At 48.0% G+C, this 16,842-nt stretch overlaps 4 protein-coding genes and 1 long non-coding RNA gene across 7 annotated transcripts in view; 4 read left to right on the forward strand and 1 right to left on the reverse strand.

Annotated features, from left to right (window-relative positions):
- Window positions 1-700, forward strand: part of Tprkb (TP53RK binding protein) — a 16,527-nt gene extending 15,827 nt beyond the window's left edge. The window contains exon 5 of the mRNA XM_078029009.1: window positions 609-700. The gene's annotated coding sequence lies outside the window, so the exon portion shown is untranslated. The remainder of the gene's footprint in view (window positions 1-608) is intronic.
- Window positions 1-6,485, reverse strand: part of LOC144369340 (uncharacterized) — a 26,534-nt gene extending 20,049 nt beyond the window's left edge. The window contains exon 1 of one of the 2 annotated variants that reach the window (XR_013428864.1): window positions 6,212-6,485. This is a non-coding gene — a long non-coding RNA (uncharacterized LOC144369340). The remainder of the gene's footprint in view (window positions 1-6,211) is intronic. The other variant, XR_013428865.1, reaches the window with a different exon arrangement.
- Window positions 677-7,626, forward strand: LOC144369337 (N-acetyltransferase 8F1-like). 2 transcript variants are annotated; one of them, XR_013428863.1, is made up of 3 exons: window positions 677-1,487; window positions 5,951-6,658; window positions 7,505-7,626. XR_013428863.1 is itself a non-coding variant. In XM_078029005.1 (1 exon), the coding sequence occupies exon 1, from the start codon at window positions 677-679 to the stop codon at window positions 1,358-1,360; it is 684 nt and encodes a 227-aa protein (XP_077885131.1). In that variant the 3' UTR covers window positions 1,361-1,570. The 2 variants fall into 2 exon arrangements, 1 of the variants encoding a protein (XP_077885131.1); XM_078029005.1 differs by lacking the exons at window positions 5,951-6,658; window positions 7,505-7,626 and having other exon boundaries at window positions 677-1,570.
- Window positions 6,578-10,665, forward strand: LOC144369338 (N-acetyltransferase 8F1-like). The gene is made up of 2 exons (XM_078029007.1): window positions 6,578-6,658; window positions 8,016-10,665. The coding sequence occupies exon 2, from the start codon at window positions 8,084-8,086 to the stop codon at window positions 8,765-8,767; it is 684 nt and encodes a 227-aa protein (XP_077885133.1). The 5' UTR covers window positions 6,578-6,658; window positions 8,016-8,083; the 3' UTR covers window positions 8,768-10,665.
- Window positions 10,666-14,603: 3,938 nt separating this feature from the next.
- On the forward strand, window positions 14,604-16,809 carry LOC101971774 (N-acetyltransferase 8F1). The gene is made up of 2 exons (XM_021724366.3): window positions 14,604-14,694; window positions 16,058-16,809. Exon 2 carries the CDS (start codon window positions 16,125-16,127, stop codon window positions 16,806-16,808), a length of 684 nt encoding a protein of 227 aa, XP_021580041.2. The 5' UTR covers window positions 14,604-14,694; window positions 16,058-16,124; the 3' UTR covers window position 16,809.
- Window positions 16,810-16,842: the final 33 nt, after the last annotated feature.

Raw genomic sequence — 16,842 nt, forward strand, 5'->3', positions numbered from 1 at the left:
CTTAAAATCAGCCTACTATACAGACTCAGCCGCATCAATGTTTATAGCTACTCAATTCATAATAGCTATGGAACCAACCTATTTGCCCTTCGATAGATTAATGGATAAGGAAACTGTGGTGGATATGCATGATGGAATATTACTCCGCATTAAAAGAGAATGAAATTATGGCCTTTGCATGTAAATGGATGGAGTTGGAGAATATCATGCTAAGCAATGTTAGCCAATCCAAAGCCTGAATATTCTTTCTGATAAGTGAAAGTTGCTCCATAATGGGGAATGATAGGAAGAATGGAGGGAATCTATAAGGGCAAAGGGGGATTAGAATTGAGAGGTGGTATGGGGGCAAGAAAGAAAGTGGAATGTGAAGGACATCATGACCCTAGGGACATGTATGACTGCATATATGGTGCGAAGCTACATCACGTACTACCAGAGAAATAAAAAAATTGTGCTACATTTGTGTACAATGAATCAAAATGCATTCAGATGTCATATATACCCAATTAGAATTGCAAAATTTAATTACAAAAATAGACACACACTTGAGCTGCCTCCTTAGTTCTGGGGAAGCCAGGGACACTCACATGATTTTTCCTCTCTTCCAGAGCTATAGGAAAGGCTTATATGAAAGTTTACCTGTCACTTGGGAAAACTGCAGACACATAGTCTCCCAATGGCACCTCATCACATCCGCAAATACCAGGAGACTGACCGCAAGAGGGTCCTGGACTTGTTCTCCCAAGGGATGTTCGAGCATGTCCCCGCCACAATCCGCCTTGTGCTGAAGATGCCACAAACATTCCTGGTCTTACTTGGGGTGCCCATCACCCTACTCCTGATCTCTGGCTCTTGGCTCCTGGCTCTTGGATCTAATGTCACCCTCCTTGTTTTCCTTTGGCAACTGGCCAGACATCCTTGGAGGCAGTACGTGGTCATGTGTTTGCAGACAGACCTTGCTGACATCACCAAATCCTACCTGAGGGACCGTGGTTCCTGCTTTTGGGTGGCTGAGTCTGGGGGGCACGTGGCAGGCATAGTGGGTGCTCTGCAAGTGAAGGACGCCCCCCCAGGGAGGAAGCAACTGCAGCTGTTTCACCTCTCTGTGGCCTTGGAGCACCGAGGTGAAGGACTAGGGAAAGCCCTGGTCATGACTGTCCTCCAGTTTGCAAGGACTCAGGGCTACAGTGAGGTTGTCCTTGAAACTAGCATGGTACAGCAGGATGCTCTGACTCTTTACCTGCGCATGGGCTTCCAGAAGACAGGAGAGTACTTCCTTTCTAAGATCTTTAGACTACTGGGCATTTATATGATTCAATTAAAATACTGCCTCCCATCTGCTCAGGAAGGAGGCCCGTGACCTATTGTCTCCTGTATCAATCAGGTTCTGATTGACAATCCTGTAGCACAAGCAAACCCTGGCATATTACTGGAACAAATGATGAAAACTCATTGCTGGGGCACATCTGAGTCCAGCATGTTTGAAGGCAAGTTGTCGATATGAGGACTTCTATTCCACTCAGTGCTTCATTGGTGTAGACCATTTGTAGGTAAAATGTCAAGAGGATAATGTGTACACAGGTTTCTTGGGTTTGTGAGCCAGTAGTTTCTCCTGGTCTGTGCTGGGCAGCTCTCTGGGTCTCAGGATACCTATAGAAATGTCCTAGATAGACTGCAATACCAGTGACACTGTATGTAATCTTGTTCCAGCAGGCCAGCTCAGGAAGGGCTCAAAGTCACTGAAGAGCAGCCAATGCAAAATGAGAAAGGAACAAAGACTTCTCCATGTCCTCACAGGGGTCACTTGTGGACACATCCCAGACTATGGGGAGAAATGGAGCAGGCTCAGAAGTGGAGGAGTTATAGAGTTCAGAGTTGAGGGGCACGATGTGGCTCTATGGGAAGAATTGGGCAGCAATGCACTCACTGTAGTGCCCTGTCCCTGCAGAGGGGTGGGAAGGTGGCTGTGGATGGAGGGGGATGTTCCATGGGGAGATCTGGATACAGTGCACCCTCCTGGTGCTGCCAGGGCCCATACCCATGGGCGAGGCTCACTTGGGGATGTTGGGGGTGGAGCCCTCCTTTGGGTCCTGGAGGAGGACATGGACAGGTGAGTGACCCAAATTAACCTGGATGAGGACTCAGTTCCAAACTCTATCCCCAGATTTTCACAAACTCCAGATTTGAACTTCAGGACAGATCCCTCCCATAGAAGGGAGAGTTGGGACATGAGTCAGTGCTGATGTTCCCAGGACTGTCACCCTTTACCAGCTGCTTGAACTGTGTCTCTGTCATGTTCTTGGGGGCCTGCAGCCACATACTTGGTCTTTCTCACCAAGAGGCAGAGCTCCTGACCAGAGAGTTCACATGATACTGATCCATAAACTTCTGCCCCTTAGGCAGTGTTGGAGGGTCTTTCTCACCTTAGTTTCTACTTCTCAGCATTGTGGGGACACCTGGGCCACAGCCTGTGCAGCTTTGGGATTCAGCCTTGGCTACGCCCATTTCAACAACATGGAAACCCTTAACCATGCTCATGGGTTTTGTCCAAATAGAGGAGACAAGTTGTCTAGGACCAAAGGGGCTCTGAGACCCCTCCCATCATTTTGTAATCATCTATGAACTAGAAGCACTGACTCTTCAAATGAAGACATTTCAGAAATGACCCAGCTTCAAAGGTCTCAACCTTTTGTTATCATTTGAGGATTTAAAAATGCAACCCCAAGTTTGGCTCAGCCACAGCAGCACCTTCAGCAGGAAAGAAAAACCTTGTCAGAAGGAGGCTGGAAACAGCTTCCTAAAAACATCAACCCTGAATTTCAGCAGCAGGAGGGCAAGACAGTGAGGCTGCCCTCAGGCTCAACTGGAGGCCTTCTTCCCCCCTTCTGCTCTGTGTAGTAATCCTCTCCCTTGCAATGATCGCCCTGCCCCTGCCCCCCGGCACCTGTCATCTTCTCCATGTCACCAGCAACCCAGGCCAGAAAGGACTTGTCTCATCCCCAGAGGCAGGGCAGCCTGGTTAGCCAGCATCTTCCCAGCCATGACTTTGTGGCAGGTCTTGGGGTCCTATCCCCACAACCAAACCACTCTCCCAGGTTAATGACCCCTGCATCTTACTGTGAATGCTATTGGTATAGTTCAAGCCCTGAAAAGAATGGGTGCCTGTGAAAAAAGAGAAAGTACCTGAAAAGCTAAGTCGGTGCTTATGGATCCAATGTGTGGCACCGCAGGGGAAAGAGGTGACAGAGGCCACAATGTCCAGGTCTCACACTGAGATGTGGCCTCTGTGAAGTCAGGGCAACTATATGGAGATCAAGGGCAAATTTGGCTCATTAACTCGAAATATATATTTGCTTCTGAAAACCAATGAAACTACATGACACAAATCATGTCACTTTTTTCAGAAATCAATGAGCAATTCATGGAGAGTCCACAGATCTCCAACTTTTGACCTGCTCTTTGAGTTCTTCCTCATTCCTTCCCCATCAGCCCTCAACACTACTCTCCACCTCTCCCTCCTGTCTATCCCATACCCAGCATGAACAGAGATAGTGCAGAGTGGGCTCAGATCAGAATATTGGGACATCTCTTCTTCACAGGTTGCATATGCACAGAGTTCCAGGTGGACCTTCAACTCCTGCTTCTTGGTGCCTGTGTTTCTAGGTAGTGGTCACGGTGAAGTGACCCCTCAGGCTTGGGCTCACAGTGTCCCTACATCTGCATTGATGTGCCGGTTCCTTGGATTCATGGGGTCCTCCCATTCCATCAGAGACCCATATCATTGACTTTTGTGGTAATGCTACTGTGAGGAGGAGGGACCCTTAATAGGGAGGCCTAGAGGAGACCTCAGGGTCTGGGATGGTACCCTCAGTGGTTGATGTGGAACGCCAGCCTCTTTCTTCTTAATCTCCTTCTTTCTAACCATCTGGAAGCAGTGTTCTCCACCATCACCTCCCTGCCATTGCCCTCCTGCTCCTCTAACAGAGACCTAAAAGCAATGAGTCCAACCAAGCATGGAATGGAACCTCTGAAACTGAACCCACATATGCCTATTCTCTATGTAAATTAATGTCTCAGGTGTTCTGTTTCAGTGATGGAAGCTGAAAGCACGTTGGCAGATGCAACTTCAGGTCACCTGAGACACTGAAGCCACATAATATTATTGAAGACACAGAAACCACCATGGATATGGGTAGATAGAGGACAGGGACAGTGCCTAAGCCTCCTCTCCTTGACTTGGTTTTCTGGCTGGTTGATATTTACTGACTCTCAATAGGACCATTCCCCTCTCTTCCCCTCTTCAGATACCAGTTCACGTTTTGCTGACATTCAAGTATTCATGGATCAGGTTATTTTCTGTAACTGTACTGAGAAGTGCCTGGTCAACAGGCATACACTTCTCAGAATCAAAGGTGAATGTTCATCTTGAGTTCTGACTGGGTGTCAGACATCTGGAATCTTAGCAGCCTCCGGTAGGGGCCCTGAACTACAGCTGCTGGTCCCCCACAACTTGTATCTCCATGAGGACACTGCAGGCAGCACCTACAGGGATTTTCTGATCTTTCCATATCTGGCCTCTCCCTGGCATCCTCCTAGATCTTTTCACCACAATCCTGCCCATCATATTTCACCCCTTCTCCCTGTTCACTCCTATTTGAGTCAATCTATTTTCCTCCATATCTGCCCTCTAGGGTCCAGGTCTCACTGTCTTGTTCACATCATGGAACTCAAGCCACCAGTACATTTCCTGGGCCTCTGTGGGCCCAGAAGGCTCCTTAATATACACCAATCACGGTTCCCTCTTCAAGCCATGCAGATAATGGGAAGCAGGGAAAACAGTGCCTTTGAGCAGTGAGAAATGAATGCCTCTCCTTGGCCAGACCCAGTTCTGAGCCAGGGCCCTGGACTTGGCAATGCCTGTAGGCTTGGTTTAGTTCTCGTGAGCCCTCCTTGGCCAGGTGGTCTTGTGAGCCACCTGCACACCTCTATCTGGAAACCTTCTCTAGGTCAGAGGATGCATTTGATTCTGGGGGTATCTGCTATTATTTCTGTCTCTCCTGATATGTTCTCCACATACAACCACAGAGAATGACACACAATCAATATCTCTCTCTCTCTCTCTCTCTCTCTCTCTCTCTCTCTCTCTCTTGCACACACATCTCATTCCCAAGCTACAATCCAATCTCTGGTCTCCCTTCCTCCTGCAGTACTATCCATGCACATAACAAGGCTGTGGACCCTGCATGGCTAAGCCCATGCTGCCCTCAGCCACTCCCTCCCTGGGCAATCATGTCTTCTTTGTCCTAAAGCTGTGCCTTTGTGTTAGTGTTGACAAGCCTCCGTCAATTCAGCTTGAGATGCTGCTTTTTCTCTCTGTGTAGGCCAACATCTCTTTAGGCCTCTGACCAAGTGTGTGCCTAGGATGAAATCCTGTCTCCCAGCAGTCCATGAGTCTTCCTCCTCCTCCTGGCCCAGTGACGCCTATGAGGGCATCTAGCCATCTTCCAGAAAACTAACGCTCCTGGGGAACTCCTGGAATCTAAGACTCCCTCCTCAGCCACATCCCTGCTCATCCTGAATATCCATTAGTCCTGGACCCAAAAAATAATGAGTGAAATAGAGGCTGGGCCTGTGGCTCAGTGGTGGCACTCTGGCTTAGCATGTGTGAGGCACTGGGTTTGATTCTCAGATATATATATATATATACTGAATAAAATGAGTGAAATAGTACTAGCCAATGCTCGCTTCTAGCATATCACTGCTGAGGAATCAGTGAGAGAGGAAGAAAGCCAGGGACATGGCTGGTCTGCAAGGTAAAGTCACATGACAGAGATTGAGCTCCTGGGCAGTGGAGCTCCACATCTTTTAGAAGGAAAATCTCTTCCAAAGAGTTCATAATGGTCCATGGATAAGGATTTTGTTTTTTCTGACTTGCACCTATCTGTCTTAGTTTGGCACATCACAGCTGAAATATGCAGGGAGTCTGCTGGCTCCAACCCCGAGCAACCACCAGAGCACCCAGCATCCCCCTAGCTGGGAGCCTGTCACCTGGATGTGAAGCACTGTTGACTACTGGAAAGGCACAGGTACAGAGCAGAAGCTGCAGAAAAAGCTTTGCTGAGTGAATGAAGGAAAGGGAGGAGGAGCCAGGGAGGATGGAGTTTACCTGGCCCAGTAAAGCTGAGGAGGGAGAAGCCCAGCTCTAAAGTACCTTGTTGCTGAGTGATCCAGAGACTTGAGCTATTGCCTGTGATGAGAGAGCCCAGGCTGAATGGCACAGTCCCCAGACTCCTAGCAGGTGTGGAATAGGACCTGGGTGGACCTCAGAGAGGTCCAGATGTGCTGGGTTTGAGATGCTGTAGCCTGAAGGGAACAGGAGAGGGGTGCCAGGCCTCCTAAGGTGAGGAGCCTGTTCTGGTAGAGATCCTGCTGACTCCACAGGTTTGTTAGTCAGTCTTCAGAAAAGTGAATGGACTTCGGCTCCATGTTACACCTCAGTACTTTGCCCTTGGGGATTTCTCATTGTGCAACTTTCATGACTCTGCTAATATAACAATCCATATGTGCTACCCACAGGTGGGCAGGTCTCAAACAGTCTCTCCTGGATGTCCATTGGAGGCTGAGGCTGCCCTGGACACTCTTGGCTCTGGAGAAGCAGGTGAGTGAACTGGGGTGTAAGGTTGGGGGTCTCAGTGTGGAAATGGAGTCTCACAACTTTTTAAGGGTCTGAAGGTTTCACTTGGCCCTTTGTCTTCTTAGCAGCCTAATCCTTAGCATTGGAAAAGGAGGCTTCACGGAAATTTCTGCTTTGTAAACAGAAATCCTGCAAGATTTAGAACTTTGGTAGGGCCCAAAGGCCTGGGAACATAATCATGATTGTTAAAGGGTGTCATCTGCATTTACCAATCAGTTTAAAGAGCCCTAAAAGGGAAATAGGCTGAAGAGGAAGGAACTGTATATATCAGTACATTATATTCACCAGGCTGTTAACATTCAAAACAACCCTAGAATGGCAATGTTATTAAACCCTAAAATGTAGGTGAAGACACAGACTAAGAGCAGTTATGTGACATACCCAAGACACACAGTTAGAAATGGGGGAAATTGGGGTTCTAGTCAAGTGTGTCTGATCCTACACCTGTTCCCAGTTCTGATGGCCTGTTGCTTTTTTGGCCACAGTAAAGACACACAAACAAAAAATTGAGCTGGTGAGGATGTCAAGGAAAAGAGACAGTCATACAATCCTGGAGGGACTGCAAATTGGTGGAACCAATTTGGTAGTTCAATTCCAGGTTTTCTAAGGAATTTCCATACTTAAAAGCAGTATGGAGATTTCTTAGAAAACCTGGAATTGAACTACCATTTGACCCAAGTATCCCAGTCCTGGACTTATACCCAAAGGACTTAAAATCAGCCTACTATACAGACTCAGCCACATCAATGTTTATAGCAGCTCTATTCACATTAGCTAAACTGTGGATCCAACCTATATGCCCTTCAATAGATCAATGGATAAAGAAACTGTGGTGGATATACATGATGGAATACTACGCAGCATTAAAAGAGAATGAAATTATGGCCTTTGCATGTAAATAGATGGAGTTGGAGAATATCATGCTAAGCAAAGTAAGCCAATCCCTCAACACCAAACCCTAAATGTTCTTCATGATAAGTGAATGTTGTTCCATAATGGGAAGAATGGAGGCAATCTGATAGGGCAAAAAGGGATGAGGATGGAAAGGTGGTATGGGGGCAAGAAAGAAAGTGGAATGTGAAGGACATCATGACCCTAGGGACATGTATGACTGCACATATGATGCGAAGCTACATCACGTACTACCAGAAGAATAAAAAAATTGTGCTACATTTGTGTACAATGAATCAAAATGCTTTCTGATGTCATATATACCTAATTGGAATTGCTAAATTTAATTATAAAAATTGATACACACTTGAGCTGCCTCCTTGTTCTGGGGATATCAGGGACACTCACATGATATTTTGCTCTCTTCCAGAACTGTAGGGAAGGCTTGTATGAAGGTTTACCTGTCACTTGGGAAAACTGCGGACACATAGTCTCCCAATGGCACCTCATCACATCCGCAAATACCAGGAGACTGACCGCAAGAGGGTCCTGGACTTGTTCTCCCAAGGGATGTTCGAGCATGTCCCCGCCACAATCCGCCTTGGGTTGAAGATGCCACAAACATTCCTGGTCTTACTTGGGGTGCCCGTCGCCCTACTCCTGGTCTCTGGCTCTTGGCTCCTGGCTCTTGGATCTAATGTCACCCTCCTTGTTTTTCTTTGGCTGCTGGCCAGACACCCTTGGAGAAAGTATGTGGTCATGTGTTTGCAGACAGACCTTGCTGACATCAACAAATCCTACCTGAGGGACCATGGTTCCTGCTTTTGGGTGGCTGAGTCTGGGGGGCACGTGGCAGGCATAGTGGGTGCTCTGCAAGTGAAGGACGCCCCCCCAGGGAGGAAGCAACTGCAGCTGTTTCACCTCTCTGTGGCCTTGGAGCACCGAGGTGAAGGACTAGGGAAAGCCCTGGTCATGACTGTCCTCCAGTTTGCGAGGGCTCAGGGCTATAGTGAGGTTGTCCTTGATACTACCACTGTACAGGAGGCTGCTCTGACCCTCTACCTGCGCATGGGCTTCCAGAAGACAGGAGAGTACTTCTTTGACAAGGTCTTTAGACTACTGGGCATTTATATGATTCAATTAAAATACTGCCTCCCATCTGCTCAGGAGGGAAGCCTGTGAGCTATTGTCTTGTGTATCAGTCAGGATCTGATTGACAATCTTGTAGCACAAGCAAACCCTGGCATTTTGGTAGAACAAATGATGAAATCTCATTGCTGGTGCATATCTGAGTCCAGCATGTTTGCTGGTGAGTTGTGGATTGGGGGCTTCTATTCCATTCATTGGTTCATTGGTGTAGAACCATTTGTAGGTAAAATGTCAAGAGGATAATGTGCACAGAGGTTGCTTGGGTTTGTGAGCCACTATTTCTCCTGGTCTTTGCTGGGCAGCTCTCTGGGTCTCAGTATACCTATGGAAATGTCCTGGATAGACTGCAGTACCAGTGACACTATACATCATCATGTCCCAGCAGCCTAGCTCAGGCAGGGTTCAAAGTGACTGAAGAGCAGCCAATGCAAAATGAGAGAGGAACAAAGACTTCTCCATGCCCTCACAGGTGTCACTTGTGGACACATCTCAGACTCCAGGGAGAAATGGAGCTGGCTCAGAAGTGGAGGAGCTACAGAGTCCAGAGTTGAGGGGCACGATGTGGCTCTATGAGAAGAATTGGAGAGCAATACACTCACTGTAGTGCCCTGTCCTTGCAGAGGGGTGGGAAGGTGGCTGTGGATGGAGGGGGATGTTCCAAGGGGAGATCTGGATACAGTGCACCCTCCTGGTGCTGCCAGGGCCCATACCCATGGGCGAGGCTCACTTGGGAATTTTGGGGGTGGAGCCCTCCTTTGGGTCCTGGAGGAGGACATGGACAGGTGAGTGTCCCAAATTAACCTGGATTAGGACTCAGTTCCAGACTCTATCCCCAGATTTTCACAAACTCCAGATTTGAACTTCAGGACAGATCCCTCCCATAGAAGGGAGAGTTGGGACATGAGTCAGTGCTGATGTTCCCAGGACTGTCACCCTTTATCAGCTGCTTGAACTGTGTCTCTGTCATGTTCTTGGGGGCCTGCAGCCACATACTTGGTCTTTCTCACCAAGAGGCAGAGCTCCTGACCAGAGAGTTCACATGATACTGATCCATAAACTTCTGCCCCTTAGGCAGTGTTGGGGGGTCTTTCTCACCTTAGTTTCTACTTCTCAGCATTGTGGGGACACCTGGGCCACAGCCTGTGCAGTTTTGGGATTCAGCCTTGGCCTTCGCCCATTTCACCTACACAGAAACCCTTAACCATTATTGCCTTTGTCCAAACTGGAGAGAGAAGTTGTCTAGGACCAAAGGGGCTCTGAGACCCCTCCCATCATTTAGTAATCAACAATGAACTAGAAGCACTGACTCTTCAAATGAAGACATTTCAGAAATGACAGCTTCAATGGTCTCAAACTTTTGGTATCACTTGAGGATTTGAATATGCACCCCTAAGTTTGTCTCAGCCAAAACAGCACCTTTACCAGGAAAGAAAAACCTGGTCAGAAGGAGGCTGGACACAGCTTCCTGAAAACATCATCGTGAACTTCAGCCTTCAGGAGAGCAGGAAATTGAGGCTGCCCCTAGGCTCAGGTGGAGGCCTTCTGCCCCTCCTCTGCCTGAGTAGGAATCCTCTCCCTTGCAATGATCACCCTGCCCCTGCCCCCAGCACCTGTCTTCTTCTCCATGTCACCAGCAACCCAGGCCAGAAAGGACTTGTCTCATCCCCAGAGGCAGGGCAGCCTGGTTAGCCAGCATCTTCCCAGCCATGACTTTGTGGCAGGTCTTGGGTCCTGGGAGGATTTGTACTGTAGGACTGAGACCTGGAGTTGCCCTTGGATTGTGACTGCAGCCTCCCACTCTGGGGCACTGAGGCTCAGGGCTGGACCTAAGAGACGAAAGGACAGACCCTAAAATCTTTTCTCGATGTACAGCATCGTGAAGATCCTTTATGTCACTGACCTGTGTAATTAAAGAGAGTCACAAGGGTGAATTTCATGCTCTCCAGATAGTATCCCCACAACCAAACCACTCTCCCAGATAATGACCCCTACATCTTATTGTGGATGCTGTTGGAATAGTTCAAGCCTGAAAAAAATGGGTGTCTGTGAAGAAAGAGAAAGTACCTGAGAAAGTGAAGTCCGTGCTTATGGACCGAATGTGTGGCAACGAGGGGTGCCGCAGTCTGTCTGGGCACAATTCAGGAGCCACTTGTCAAAAGAAACTAACTTTATTTTTAGAACTACAAACGCCAAACAAAACAGCTCCTCAGGAAAAAACCCTCAGAGCCCAACTGCCACCACCGGCTTCCACAAGGCCCTCACCCCCAAACCAGCCTCTCCACCTCCCACAGTCCTCCGGCTCTTGAGGCCAATTGGCTGGGTTGTGTGGGAGGAGCCAAAGATGTCCCCCAATGAGCAGCTCCGTGGAGGAGCCAATCAGCTAGATGTTGCTGGGGCTGCTGTGAGCCAATCATCAGCCGGCAGCCGGAAGTTTGCTGGGGCCCCTTTGGCTGTGGCTCTCAACAGTGGGGGAAAGAGGAAAGAGGTGACAGAGGCCACCATGTCCTGGTCTGTCACTGAGCTGTGGCCTCCATGAAGTCGGGGTAACTGTATGGAATTAAGGGCCAATTTGGCATATTAACTTAGTATATATATGTTTGTTTCTGAAAACCAATGAAACTATATGACAGAAATCATGTCACTTTTTTCAGAAATCAATGAGCAATTCATGGAGAGTTCACAGGTCTCCAACTTTTGACCTGCTCTTTGAGTTCTTCCTCATTCCTTCCCCATCAGTCCTCATTGCTACTCTCCACCTCTCCCTCCTGGCTATCCCATACCCAGCATGAACAGAGATAGTGCAGAGTGGGCTCAGATCAGAATATTGGGATTTCTCTTCTTCACAGGTTGCATATGCACAGTGTTCCAGGTGGACCTTCAACTCCTGCTTCTTGCAGGGCACGCAGTTTGGTGCCTGTGTTTCTAGGTAGTGGTCACGGTGAAGTGACCCCTCAGGCTTGGGCTCACAGTGTCCCTACATCTGCATTGATGTGCCGGTTCCTTGGATTCATGGGGTCCTCCCATTCCATCAGAGACCCATATCATTGACTTTTGTGGTAATGCTACTGTGAGGAGGAGGGACCCTTAATAGGGAGGCCTAGAGGAGACCTCAGGGTCTGGGATGGTACCCTCAGTGGTTGATGTGGAACGCCAGCCTCTTTCTTCTTAATCTCCTTCTTTCTAACCATCTGGAAGCAGTGTTCTCCACCATCACCTCCCTGCCATTGCCCTCCTGCTCCTCTAACAGAGACCTAAAAGCAATGAGTCCAACCAAGCATGGAATGGAACCTCTGAAACTGAACCCACATATGCCTATTCTCTATGTAAATTAATGTCTCAGGTGTTCTGTTTCAGTGATGGAAGCTGAAAGCACGTTGGCAGATGCAACTTCAGGTCACCTGAGACACTGAAGCCACATAATATTATTGAAGACACAGAAACCACCATGGATATGGGTAGATAGAGGACAGGGACAGTGCCTAAGCCTCCTCACCTTGACTTTCTTTTCTGGCTGGTTGATATTTACTGACTCTCAATAGGACCATTCCCCTCTCTTCCCCTCTTCAGATACCAGTTCACGTTTTGCTGACATTCAAGTGTTGATGGATCAGGTTTTTGTCTGTAACTGTACTGAGAAGCCTGTGGTCAACAGCCATACATTTCTCAGAATCAAAGGTGAGTGTTCATCTTGAGTTCTGAACTTGTGTCAGACATCTGCAATCTCAGCAATCTCCAGTAGGGGCCCTGAACTACAGTTGCTGGTCCCCCACAACCTGCATCTCCATGAGGACACTGCAGGCAGCACCTACAGGGATTTTCTGATCTTTCCATATCTGGCCTCTCCCTAGCATCCTCCTAGATCTTTTCACCACAATCCTGCCCATCATATTTCACCCCTTCTCCCTGTTCACTCCTATTTGAGTCAATCTATTTTCCTCCATATCTGCCCTCTAGGGTCCAGGTCTCACTGTCTTGTTCACATCATGGAACTCAAGCCACCAGTACATTTCCTGGGCCTCTGTGGGCCCAGAAGGCTCCTTAATATACACCAATCAAGGTTCCCTCTTCAAGCCATGCAGATAATGGGAAGCAGGGAAAACAGTGCCTTTGAGCAGTGAGAAATGAATGCCTCTCCTTGGCCAGACCCAGTTCTGAGCCAGGGCCCTGGACTTGACAATGCCTGTAGGCTTGGTTTAGTTCTCGTGAGCCCTCCTTGGCCCTGTGCTCTTGTGAGCCACCTGCACACCTCTATCTGGAAACCTTCTCTAGGTCAGAGGATGCATTTGATTCTGGGGGTATCTGCTATTATTTCTGTCTCTCCTGATATGTTCTCCACATACAACCACAGAGAATGACACACAATCAATCTCTCTCTCTCTCTCTCTCTCTCTCTCTCTCTCTCTCTCTCTCTCTCACACACACACACACACACACACACACACACACACACACACATGCACACACATCTCATTCCCAAGCTACAATCCAGTCTCTGGTCTCCCTTCCTCCTGCAGTACTATCCATGCACATAACAAGGCTGTGGACCCTGCATGGCTAAGCCCATGCTGCCCTCAGCCACTCCCTCCCTGGGCAATCATGTCTTCTTTGTCCTAAAGCTGTGCCTTTGTGTTAGTGTTGACAAGCCTCTGTCAATTCAGCTTGAGATGCTGCTTTTTATCTCTAGGGACGCCAACATCTCTTTGGGTCTCTGACCAAGTGTGCTCCTGAGACGAAATCCTGTCTCCCAGCAGTCCATGAGTCTGCCTCCTCCTCCTAGCCCAGTGACCTCTGTGAGGGCATCTAGCCATCTCCCAGAAAACTACTGCTCCTGGGGAACTCCTGGGATCTAAGACACCTCCTCAGCCACATCTCTGCTCATCCTGAATATCCATTAGTCCTTGACCCAAAGTAAAAATGAGTGAAATAGGTGCTGGGCCTGTGGATCAGTGGTGGCACTCGGGCTTAGCATGTGTGAGGCACTGGGTTTGATTCTCAGATATATATATATTGAATAAAATGAGTGAAATGCTACTAGCCAATGCTCGCTTCTAGCATATCACTGCTGAGGAATCAATGAGAGAGGAAGAAAGCCAGGGACATGGCTGGTCTGCCAGGTAAAGTCACACGACAGAGATTGAGCTCCTGGGCAGTGGAGCTCCACATCTTTTAGAAGGAAAATCTCTTCCAAAGAGTTCATAATAGTCCATGGAGAATGATTTTTTTTCTAACTTGCACCTATCAGTCTTAGTTTGGCACATCACAGCTGAAATATGCAGGAAGTCTGCTGGCTCCAACCCCAAGCAACCACCAGAGCACAAAGCATCCCCCTAGCTGGGAGCCTGTCACCTGGATGTGAAGCACTGTTGACTACTGGAAAGGCACAGCTACAGAGCAGAAGCTGCAGCAAAAGCTTTGCTGAGTGAATGAAGGGAAGGGAGGAGGGGCCAAGGAGGATGGAGTTTACCTGGCCCAGTAAAGCTGAGGAGGGAGAAGCCCAGCTCTAAAGTACCTTATTGCTGAGTGATCCAGAGACCTGAGCTATTGCCTGAGATGAGAGAGCCCAGGCTGAATGGCATAGTCCCTAGACTCCTAGCAGGTGTGGAATAGGACCTGGGTGGACCTCAGAGAGGTCCAGATGTGCTGGGTGGGAGATGCTGTAGCCTGAAGGGAACAGGAGAGGGGTGCCAGGTTCCTAAGAGGAGGAGCCTGTGCTGGTAGAGATCCTGCTGACCCCACAGGTTTGTTTCCCAGTCTTCAAGAAGGTGAAAGGACTTGGGCTCCCTGTTACACCTCAGTACTTTGACCTTGGGGATTTCTGATTGTGCAACTTTCATGACTCTGCAAATAAGTAACAATCCATATGTGCTACCCACAGGTGGGCAGGTCTCAGTCTCTCCTGGATGTCCGTTGGAGGCTGAGGTCTGAGGCTGCTCTGGACACTCTTGGCTCTGGAGAAGCAGGTGAGTGGACTGGGGTGTAAGGTTGGGGGTCTCAGTGTGGCAATGGAGTCTCACAACTTTTTAAGGGTCTGAAGGCTTCACTTGGCCCTTTGTCTTCTTAGCAGCCTAATCCTTAGCATTGGAAAAGGAGGCTTCACTGAAACTTCTGCTTTGGAAACAGGAATCCTGTAAGATTTAGAACTTTGGTAGGTCCCAAAGGCCTGGGAACATAATAATGATTGTTAAAGGGTGTTATCTGCATTTACCAATCAGTTTAAAGAGCCCTAAAAGGGAAATAGGCTGAAGAGGAAGGAACTGTATATATCAGTACATTATATTCACCAGGCTGTTAACATTCAAAACAACCCTAGTGGACAATGTTATTAAACCCTAAGATGTAGGTGAAGACACAGACTAAGAGCAGTTATGTGATATACCCAAGACACACAGTTAGAAATGGGGGAAATTAGGGTTCTAGTCAAGTGTGTCTGATCCTACACCTGTTCCCAGTTCTGATGGCCTGCTGCTTTTTGGCCACAGTAAAGACACAAAAACAAAAAATTGAGTTGGTGAGGATGTCGGGAAAAAGAGACAGTCATACATTCCTGAAGGGACTGCAAATTGGTGGAACCAATTTGGTAGTTCAATTCCAGGTTTTCTAAGGAATTTCCATACTTAAAAGCAGTATGGAAATTCCTTAGAAAACCTGGAATTGAACTACCATTTGACCCAAGTATCCCAGTCCTGGACTGATACCAAAGGACTTAAAATCAGCCTACTATACAGACTCAGCCACATCAATGTTTATAGCAGCTCAATTCACATTAGTTAAACTGTGGATCCAACCTATATGCTCTTCAATAGATCAATGGATAAAGAAACTGTGGTGGATATACATGATGGAATACTACGCAGCATTAAAAGAGAATGAAATTATGGCCTTTGCATGTAAATAGATGGAGTTGGAGAATATTATACTAAGCAAACTAAGCCAATCCCTCAACACCAATGCCTGAATGTTCTTCATGATAAGTGAATGTTGCTCCATAATGGGGGTGATGGGAAGAATGGAGGGAATCTGATAGGGCAAAAAAGGATGAGGATGGAAAGGTCGTATGGGGGCAAGAAAGAAGGTGGAATGTGAAGGACATCATGACCCCAGGGATATGTATGACTGCACATATGGTGCGAAGCTACATCATGTACAACCAGAAGAATAAAAAATTGTGCTACATTTGTGTAGAATGAATCAAAATGCCTTGTGATGTCATATATACCTAATTAGAATAACTAAATGTAATTACAAAAATTGATACACACTTGAGCTGTATCCTACGATCTGGAGAAGCCAGGGACACTCACGTGATATTTTCCTCTCTTCCAGAGCTGTAGGGAAGGCGTGTATGAAAGTTTACCTGTCACTGTAAAAACTGCAGATACATAGTCTCCCAATGGCACCTCATCACATCCGCAAATACCAGGAGACTGACCGCAAGAGGGTCCTGGACTTGTTCTCCCAAGGAATGGTCGAGCATATCCCCGCCACATTCTGCCTTGGGCTGAAGATGCCACAAACATTCCTGGTCTTACTTGTGGTGCCCGTCGCCCTACTCCTGGTCTATGGCTCTTGGCTCCTGGCTCTTGGATCCAATGTCATCCTCCTTGTTTTCCTCTGGATGTTGGCCAGACATCCTTGGAGGCAGTACGTGGTCATGTGTTTGCAGACAGACCTTGCTGACATCAACAAATCCTACCTGAGGGACCGTGGTTCCTGCTTTTGGGTGGCTGAGTCTGGGGGGCACGTGGCAGGAATAGTGGGTGCTTTGCCAGTGGAGGATGCCCCCCCAGGGAGGAAGCAACTGCAGCTGTTTCACCTCTCTGTGGCCTTGGAGCACCGAGGTGAAGGACTAGGGAAAGCCCTGGTCATGACTGTCCTCCAGTTTGCGAGGGCTCAGGGCTACAGTGAGGTTGTCCTTGAAACTAGCATGGTACAGCAGGATGCTCTGACCCTCTACCTGCGCATGGGCTTCCAGAAGACAGGAGAGTACTTCTTTAGCAAGGTCTTTAGACTCTTGGGCAATTCTACAATTCAATTAAAATACTGCCTCCCATCTGCTCAGGAAGGAGGCCCGTGACCTATTGTCTCATGTATCAATCAGGATCTGATTG

The sequence above is a fragment of the Ictidomys tridecemlineatus genome, chromosome 12, assembly GCF_052094955.1.
Source record: "Ictidomys tridecemlineatus isolate mIctTri1 chromosome 12, mIctTri1.hap1, whole genome shotgun sequence".
Classification (NCBI taxonomy): Eukaryota; Metazoa; Chordata; class Mammalia; order Rodentia; family Sciuridae; genus Ictidomys; species Ictidomys tridecemlineatus.

Excerpts from the sequence above, each read along its gene's own strand:
- LOC144369337 (XM_078029005.1), top strand. The coding sequence starts at position 677 with ATGGCACCTCATCACATCCGCAAATACCAGGAGACTGACCGCAAGAGG.
- LOC144369338 (XM_078029007.1), top strand. The coding sequence starts at position 8,084 with ATGGCACCTCATCACATCCGCAAATACCAGGAGACTGACCGCAAGAGG.
- LOC101971774 (XM_021724366.3), top strand. The coding sequence starts at position 16,125 with ATGGCACCTCATCACATCCGCAAATACCAGGAGACTGACCGCAAGAGG.